We start from the raw sequence: 9,597 nt of genomic DNA, 5'->3' as shown, positions 1-9,597 counted from the left end.
CAGACAACTGGGTGGGTCCTTGAACAAATGCGGCCTCGAAGCTTTCGTGTGAATATGCATTCGTGGGTTTGTTCAATTCGACTTGTGAAGAGGAGCTGGGATTAAAACCAATTCCAGTTCTTTCCCCGGGCAGTCTGGATTCATTCATCATTCTATCCATTAGGTTGGATGAATTATTGAATTTATCTAAGACTTCAAGCAATTCTTGCTCTCTCTTCTCTTTTGCTGTGCACAGCTCCTTTAGAGCGAGAACATCTTTTTCAAGCTGCTCCTTAGCAATGACTAGCACATTGTTCTCAATATGAACTTGCTTTAGTTCATTATAGCTAAGCATGAGCCGAGAGTTCTCCTCCTTGAGTTCGGAGTAAGTGCTATTTATCACATTGAACCTCCTTATCATTTCGGTGACAGATTCATTGGAGGTAAGACTTCTCACAGAACTCGACTCAGCTGAATAACAAGAGGATGAATGACTATTTACCTCGTCTTCATCTGCCATGAGACATAGTTCGTCTGACTCTTGACTGAATAGGCACAGCAGTCCTTTCTCCTCATCAGTGCTTTCGTCTTCTGAACTAGAGCTTGAGGAGCTACTTTCGGTTGCAACTCTGTCAGAAGTTTCGTTTACTACCATTGCCTTTCTTCTTCCTTCCTTTCTGGAGTTTGATGATTCAGGTTTGTCGCTTCTTTTATGTCTTTCTCCAGTCTCCTTTGAGGGACTTGTGGTAGCATTGTTATCTTGATGTTTGCTTACTATGGGATGCGGACAGTTCGCCTTGAAGTGTCCTGGCCTTCGGCAATTATAGCACAATAGTTGAGAGTCCATGGTTTCAGATTTTGAGGTTTGAGGGAAGTTCTCATTCTTCTTCCGGTGGCTCGAACGTTGTGGATCTTGAAAGTTGTTCTTTCTCATGAATCTTTTCATTTTCCTGACAAATAGTGCATATTGTTCATCAGATAAAAAATCACAAGAGTTAGGTTTCGACCTGTTGGATGTTGATGCTGATTGATTTGCCACGAGAGCAATGTTTCTTGTTTCTGAATCTTCGGCATCTTTTGGTTCATGTTCGAACTCATAAGCTTTGAGATCACTGAAAATTTTGGCAGTGCTTGTTGTTTTCATATCTCGACTGTCCCTCATTGCAATGACCTTCATTTCCCATGATTTAGGTAGACCACGAAGGATCTTCAGATTCATTTCCTTCTCAGTGAGTTCTTTTCCAAGATCTGATAAATCGCCCATCAGTCTGGTGAATCTAAGTTCCATATCCATGATTGATTCATTTGGCAGCATTTTGAAATCTTCGAATTTTTTCATAGCCATTGTTAGCTTGTTGTCCTTTTCTTGCTCGCCTCCTTCTCCCAAACTCATTAGGACATTCCACACTTCCATAGCATTCTTGCATTTTTGGATTCTGGGAAACAGGGAATCATCCAGAGAGTTGTAGAGAATATTTCTTGCTACATTGTCCAGATTTGCTCTTGTTCTTTCTTCTGTGGAGCTCCTGCTCCCTGTGCGGCTGCTTGAGCATTCGCCATCATGATTGTGATTGGTCCGGTGGTTATGACGTCCCACATTTCGTCATGAATGGAGCATAGGAGAACCTGCATTCTTAACTTCCAGTCATCAAATTTAGCAAGACTAAATGCAAGTTGTTTGGAGCGATGAGCATGTTCCTTTTCCATTTAAAAAAAAAACGTGCAAAGAAAATATGCAAGATTTTCAAGAGATTTTTGAATAGGGATCTACCAGGCAGTAAATGCAAAGCCTTTACCGATCAAGGTATTGGCTCTGATACCACTTGTTGGTCCCGATAGAATGAGATGAGAGTCTAGAGGGGGGGGGGGGGGGTGAATAGACTCTTTTCGTTAGAAGCCCTAAACGTCACCTTTCGGTGTCTTGGCGCAGCGGATAATATAGATTTGTTTTAGATACTTTGCACGAGTTTGCATAATTAGACAAACTTTCGGTAATGATAATAAAGGAATGATATGAAAGCAAAAAGAAAAGCGTAAGTAAAGAGATAGAGAGGACACGAGATTTTATAGTGGTTCAGCCAATGTTGCCTACTCCACTCTTCTTCCACAACTGTTGGAAGGATTGCACTATCACTCTTAGTACAAATACACAAAGACTTCCTTGATCACTAAGCCGGACAGCCTTCGTAGGTTTTTCAACTCCTCGAGTTTACTCCGCCTCTATCAACTTCTTCTCCTGAGTTGAGGTTGGTAGAAAATGATTTCTTGAATTCTCCAACAATGAGGTCTTGACTCTGAGATATGATTGCTTCGAACAAATGTCAAGACTTCCTTGAGGTGTAAGACAAAAGATTCTTCAAGTAACTTAGCACCTCAAAACTGGTTCACAAAAGCTTTTTGGTAAATTGTAGACTTTTCAAGAGCTTTTGTAAGTGAGTAAGTTGAGTGATAATGAACCAGCACCTTCTTAGTTGATGAAGGTGAGTTTATATAGGTGATGAAAATCCATCCGTTGGAGGGAGATGAGATTTTCGAACCTTTTAACCAGTGGACAAGGACCGGGGAGCTTCATGCATTAAATGCTCCATTAATGAGGTTGTACCATGTAGCCGTTGAGGGTATGGAAAACACTGGGGTTTTGTCCTTTAGCTCCAAGAGGTGGTACATCTTCATTTAATGCTTCTTGAAAAGTGTGTCCCATAAGATGAAGTCCTTATTGTCCTAGGATGTTGTCAAATCAGATTGGTGAAACATTCTTCTCGTTGTTGAAGAGAAGTAATGCTTGATAAAGATTGTCTTTCACCAACACTGTCCTTTCGTGCTTGTTGACAACTCCTGTTTGACTTTTGTTGCTGTTCTTCATGTCTCGTGTCTTCTTTCGCCTTGGAGACCCTAACATCTAGTCATAACTCATTTTCGTGTGTTTGTCTAGCTTAACACGAATTACAGAGGAGTTATGGCAACTTTCGTCTAGGACGAAAGCAGCGAAAAAAAAGCTAATGGTTAGGGGTTTACTTTTCTACATTACATTGGTATCATCAAAATCCTAATACAATGTTCCTAACAATTAGATTAGAACCACTTTCCTATCATGACATTATTCTATCATCCAATACACATAATTTGACTTCATAATATACAGAATACATGTTCATAATACACATAATTTATATTCATAATACACATACACATAAACATGATATAATGAACATGAATTATGTACATTATGAACATGAATTCTGTAAATTATGAAATCAAATTACGTGTATTATGTTAAATGTTTATGTGTCTTCATTACATCGTGTTTATGTGTATTTGTATTATGAACATGAATTCTGTACATTATGAAATCAAATTATATGTATTGGACCAGGGTCCACGATATAAATTACCGACATTATTAACAATAGTGTTTGGCAAATATTATGATGGAAACCTATGGGTCGGGGTGTGGAAGATATTGCGTATATTATCTCATCTAATTTATTTAGAGGTTTCGAGTTCAAGCTCTGAAAATCCAGTTACTTTGAAACTTATGAAGCAATGTTTTGTCACTCTTTGAGGTATTACTAGCTATGAATATGATTTGGATTGCTATGGGGTCCTAGGATAGTATAGTCTAACTATAAAAATGTGTGGTGTAGACGAATTGAAAAAAAAAATATTAATAAAGTTGTAAAAGAATAATTAAATAAAGACTTCAAAGAAAAGATAAAGCAGATGAGGAGTATCATTTTCCTATGTTCCCTTTACCTTTTGATTGATTATTATAAGAGTCAAATCACGAAATATAATAATTCATTATAATTGACTGGCTACTGGCTAGGAAGACCAGAATGTTTAGAGCATCTCTTATCCTCATCGTTATTTATACCTCAGCTCGTAGCTCATTATATTAGTAGTACCAAGTAATTAAGTCCTATTTTATTCTTCAATTGATTCTCAGCTCCATGGCTACTTTATCTTTCTTGTTTCTTTTTGTCATCTTGATGACCCATTCCGGCACTAATAGCTTTGTTGAGTCTACTACAAATATTACCACCGATCTATCTGTTCTTCTATCTTTGAAAGCTAGTCTCACTTTAAAGGACCAAAACAATATTTTGGCCACCAATTGGTCTACTTCTACTCCCACTCCGATCTGTCATTGGATTGGAGTTACTTGTGGATCACGACATCATAGGGTGGTGGCATTAGACATTTCAAATATGGGTTTGTCCGGTCAATTTCCTACATCCTTGGGAAATCTCTCCTTTCTGTCTTTCTTGAACATGAGTCACAATAACTTGTATGGTAGCCTATCCAAAGATTTGGAACATCTGCATCGGTTGAAAGTGTTGGATTTGAGCTTCAATCATCTCACTGGAGAGATTCCTCGACAATTTGGGAATGTTCGTAACTTGAAGGTGATAAGTGCCCAAAGTAACCACTTTACTGGTACAATTTCAAACTCAATTTTCAACATCTCCACACTCGAACATATCAACTTTATAAATAATAGTTTGTCGGGTATTCTTCCCTCAAACATATGCCATCAGCTTCCAAGTCTCAAAACTCTTGACTTAGAAATCAATGGCTTTAGTGGTCCACTACCAGCAAATTTATCCGAATGTTCAAAACTTCGAGTGTTGGGGTTTGCAATGAATAAGTTCAATGGGTCGATTCCTAGAGAACTTGGCAAGTTGGAGATGCTTGAGACACTGGCTATTGGTGGTAACAGATTAACAGGTATACTTTTAATTTCCATGCATATTTATTTTATGGATGACGAGTGGAAATCCTCACTCGAGGATGCATACTGGGTAGACCCCGCATTGTGAATTTAGTCGACAAATTAAAGAGCCACAAGGAGTAAACCAACATAAATTACTCATAGCTGATTGGCTTAAACTAATTAGGTCAATAGGCCCACCCCCATTGGGAGGTGAACTTGTAACCTTAGAGTTACCAAGTCAACAACCTGACCAACTTGGTTTGGGGATCCTTTTTCCATGTATCTTTGTCTGTTTGTCACACAGGTACTATCAGTGTGTCCCCGATTGTTAATTAGTATCTAATTAGTATAATTTATTGTTTCATAGGAAAAATTCCAGACGAATTTGGTAACCTTCATAATTTGAAGAGATTGGGCATGGAAGATAACCAGATTATAGGCTCTATACCAATGACCATTTTCAACATGTCATCACTTCAATTGTTGGTATTGTGGAACAACAGGCTCATGGGATCCATACCTAGAGTGATTGGAAATTTGTCTTCTCTTCAAATGTTATTTCTTCAAGAAAACAATTTCACAGGTAAATTTAAGAATGGAAAGCTGATTTATATATGTTCTAAAAGGTTTTTCTAAGGTGACAAGACAAGGGTGTGAATTGGGTAAACCAGCCTAGGTTGCCCATGGTTGACTTGTTCAGCCAAGAAGGCTGGGATTCAACTTTGTGATCTTATAATTACAAGTTTGTATCCTTAGTCACATTGATTGAGAGTATCGATCTCTAAAAGGTTTGTCTAAAATTCTACATTGTGTGACTGTGGCAGGTACAATACCTAAAGAAGTGAGCTACCTTTCTAAATTAGAAATGGTTGCTTTTCGAGAAAATAATCTTGGTGGTTATATTCCAGAAGGGTTGTTCAACATTACTACACTAAGAGAAATTGATATTTCATTTAATCATCTTTTGGGTAGTATTCCTTCTTCACCTACATGCTCCACACAATCCAATCTTAAAGCACTTTATCTGCATGAAAATATGCTAAGTGGAGTTATACCTCTCTCAATAGGAAATTGTTCCCAACTCTCAATGTTATCTCTTTATAGCAACCAATTCATTGGCTCCATTCCAAACTCTCTTGGGAATCTTATGCTTCTCAAAATGCTTCTAATGTTTGAAAACAAACTAGCACTTGCTCCTTCCTCTCCAGAATTAAGTTTCATAACTTCTCTGACAAAATGCAGAAACTTAAAATCACTAGATTTGGGTTCGAATTTTCTGCATGGCACTCTCCCCCAATCCATTGGTAATCTGTCTTCCATTCTACAAAACTTTTATGCAGACAATTTAGGGTTGTACGGTCCGATCCCAGATGAAATTGGCAATCTAACTGGCTTAGCAGTTATAGAAATGTCCGCTAATGACTTGAGTGGTGCAATTCCAAACACGATACAAAGGTTACATGGGCTTCAACGTTTGGGACTGATGGAAAACAAATTAAGTGGTCAGCTAACTGGGAGTCTTTGTAAGGTGTTGAGTCTAGGAGAAATTTATTTGAGCAAAAATCTACTTTCGGGTCCCATCCCGGAATGCTTGGGGAATGTTACTTCTTTGCGATATATCCACCTTGATTCTAATGGAATGAATGGTACAATTCCATCAAACCTATGGAACTTGAAATACCTTTTGATGCTCAACTTGTCTTCTAATTTCTTTAGCGGGGCTCTGCCTTTAGAAATTGGAAATATGAAGGTTTTGTATCTTTTAGATTTGTCAAACAATAAGTTCTTTGGCAACATTCCCAGCACAATAGGAAGTTTACAAAATTTGATAAACTTTTCTTTGGCGCAAAACCAAATGTTTGGTAAAATACCCGAGTCAATGGGTAGGATGCTAAGCTTGGAATCACTAGACTTGTCCCATAACAACCTTAGTGGTCCAATTCCCATGTCCTTGCAAGAAATTAGATATCTTCACTATTTGAATCTCTCTTTCAATAGCTTAACGGGTGAGATTCCATCAAATGGTCCTTTTAAAAACTTCACAAGCCTATCTTTTTTGTTTAATGAAGCATTGTGTGGAGATCAAAGGCTTGATGTTCCACCATGCCGGCAAAGAGTAGTTCAAAGGTCTAAAGTGAAAAGAATGATTCGATATTGTTTCATGGCTTTGGGAATTATGGGTGTTATGCTTGCTTTGGTCGTGGGAATTGGGTTGATTATATTTTGGAGAAAAAGGAAGGATACAAAGAAAGAAGATGTGTTCCCCATTAAAGAAGAAGAGAGAATATCATACAATACACTTTTACAAGCAACAGATGGGTATAATGAAAGGAATGTGATTGGTGCTGGGAGTTTTGGCATTGTATATAGGGGAAATCTTGATGATGGAAGAATTTTGGCCATAAAGGTATTTAATGTGCAATTGGAAGCTTCATTCCAAAGCTTTAATGTTGAATGCAAGATAATGTTCGGCCTTCGCCATAGAAATCTTGTTAAAGTGTTAGGCTATTGCTCAATTCCAAATTTTAAAGCCTTGGTCCTTGAGTACATGCCAAAGGGGAACCTTGATGAATGGTTGTATACCAAAAACCATTTCTTGGACATTACTCAAAGACTAAACATAATGATGGATGTTGCGTATGCATTAGAATATCTTCATCACGGTTATCCAAAGCCTGTGGTTCACTGTGATTTGAAACCAAGTAATATTCTCCTAGATGAGGACATGGTTGCTCATGTTGCCGATTTTGGAATTGCAAAGTTGTTGGGCAACGATGATAGCATTGCATACACAAAGACCCTAGCTACATTGGGTTACATTTCTCCAGGTGATGGTTCTTTTAATTTTCTTTTTCCATGCTTAAATTATCTTCGTTTATCAAATAAATCGTTTCTCATCTTTTAAAATTTGAAATAGAGTATGGATCAGAAGGCCTAGTGTCAACAAGATGTGACGTCTACAGTTATGGTATCTTGTTGATGGAAACTTTCACAGGATCAAAACCTAACAGTGATATGTTTTCCGGAAATGTGAGCCTAAAGAGTTGGGTACAAGAGTCCTTGCCTGACAAGGTAATTGATGTAATTGACTCAAATTTAATTGCACAAGATAATGAACCCTTGAATGAAAAAATCAAGTGTTTGTCATCTATCATGGAATTGGCTTTGAGATGTTGTCTAGAATCTCCGGCGGAGAGGATTTGCATGAAAGAAGTGGTTGTAGCTTTACAAAAGATTAAACATCAGCTTGTGAAAGTTGTAATTAAGTGATTATTACTTCTTAATTAGTTACCTTGCAATTTGGAAAACTGTGTTTCAATTTTTCTGTTTATGATGAATATATTGTTTGTATTGTTGCTAGAGAAGCTCCGGTTAGACCATTAGTCTAATCAACTATTTTTAAATTCTACTCGATCTCATGGTATCTCAAATCTAGTCGAGACATTTAATCAAATACATCACATAGGTTTTCTTAAAGTAGGACTAAGATTGTGAATAGTGTGACTTAGGTATGTCACATTCTCATACTATTCACACAATTCTAAAATACCTCGATCAAGAGACAAATTAAGCATCCACTCTCACTACTCACAATAAAAGTCTTAGGTTCGCTTATACAAATTAAAATTCCTTTATACAATTAATCCAAGTCACAGCTTCTAAATCAAGAGTTATCTCAATCTAAAATCCCTAGCTAGCTAATTGAATTTGCTACACATTACAATGGAAGAAATGTAAAAGCATAATATAAACTTGAACAATAAAGCTAGTCATAGATGAAATTAAGTAAATGGATCGAATTGAATTTGAATTATATAACTTAACTTGACTCCATAGAGAATTGAATATTATAATCTTGAATTAGTATCCAAGTTGAAGTAATTGCATGAAATGAAACTCAATCTAACCATATTCTAAATGGAGAGAAGTTAGAAGATGAATTTTTTGGATATACTCAAGGTTTTCATCGTCGGACACAATGACTAATAATCCTTTCGCTGGATTGTAAACACTTTAATTTTTTAGATGAGACAGTTGGCCTCAAAGTTAGAAGCTAGATCAAATGAATGTGCTTTCAAAACTATTATGTCTAAAGATATACTAACAACCACCAAAAACTGCCTTATAATCTCTATTTAATATACCTCAAAGTGTAAAACTCTTGTAAAATATCTTGATCTTATTAGAATAAGATAAGAAAATAGGATAAAAAAAAAAAAACTATAATCTACATTTTCTCCCTGTATATATTAATCAAAGCATTTCACTTTAGGATAGAGTAAAAAGTGAGAATAAGTATAGTATCACTATACTCGATCATATTATAATTGGTAAATTAACCATTTAAAATATTTTTAGGGGATGAACTTGAATTACAAAAAATTATTTTGTATCAGAAAAATAATACTTTCTGTCCATAAATTATAAAGAAATATTAATAATTGTTTAATAACGTAACAAATTAATTATAATTAAAGAGGCAATACCCACACCATTACACATGAAGAGATTATATTGGACAATAAAGAAAGCTATAAATTCTTTTCCAAAAAAAAAAAAAAAAAAGCTATAAATTAAAGGCTGTAAACTGTACGTAGTCAGTGGTCTTGGCAGCACTACCCAAATCTCCCGTACAACTATCACAGCACTCATTAATGGATGAAGAATTCCCTACTATAATAACTACTCAGTTGCCTACTATGAGGTGGATGCTGGGACCCACAAATAACTGAGAAATAACCTCAACTGAGCATCCTTATCAGTTGAGGTTATTTCTCAGTTATTTGTTGGTCCCAGCATCCACCTCATCCTCTATCATCTCATTCAATTACAAAAAACCCTTCTCCACATCAATTTTGAGTTATTTCTCAGTTTTTTATGCACCCACCATTTAACTCACTATA

At 36.4% G+C, this 9,597-nt stretch overlaps 1 protein-coding gene across 2 annotated transcripts; it reads left to right on the top strand.

Annotated features, from left to right (window-relative positions):
• Positions 1-3,879: 3,879 nt before the first annotated feature.
• LOC109162395 (probable LRR receptor-like serine/threonine-protein kinase At3g47570) lies at positions 3,880-8,022 on the top strand. 2 transcript variants are annotated; one of them, XM_019311102.1, is made up of 4 exons: positions 3,880-4,707; positions 5,061-5,276; positions 6,763-7,521; positions 7,611-8,022. In XM_019311102.1, exons 1-4 carry the CDS (start codon positions 3,930-3,932, stop codon positions 7,961-7,963), a joined length of 2,106 nt encoding a protein of 701 aa, XP_019166647.1. In that variant the 5' UTR covers positions 3,880-3,929; the 3' UTR covers positions 7,964-8,022. The 2 variants fall into 2 exon arrangements, with proteins under 2 accessions (XP_019166647.1, XP_019166646.1); XM_019311101.1 differs by having other exon boundaries at positions 5,518-7,521.
• The last annotated feature ends 1,575 nt before the right edge of the window (positions 8,023-9,597 follow it).

Source organism: Ipomoea nil, unplaced genomic scaffold (assembly GCF_001879475.1).
Source record: "Ipomoea nil cultivar Tokyo-kokei standard unplaced genomic scaffold, Asagao_1.1 scaffold2942, whole genome shotgun sequence".
Classification (NCBI taxonomy): Eukaryota; Viridiplantae; Streptophyta; class Magnoliopsida; order Solanales; family Convolvulaceae; genus Ipomoea; species Ipomoea nil.
The sequence above is the reverse complement of the archived record's forward strand: the minus strand, read 5'-3'. Positions and strand labels throughout refer to the sequence as shown.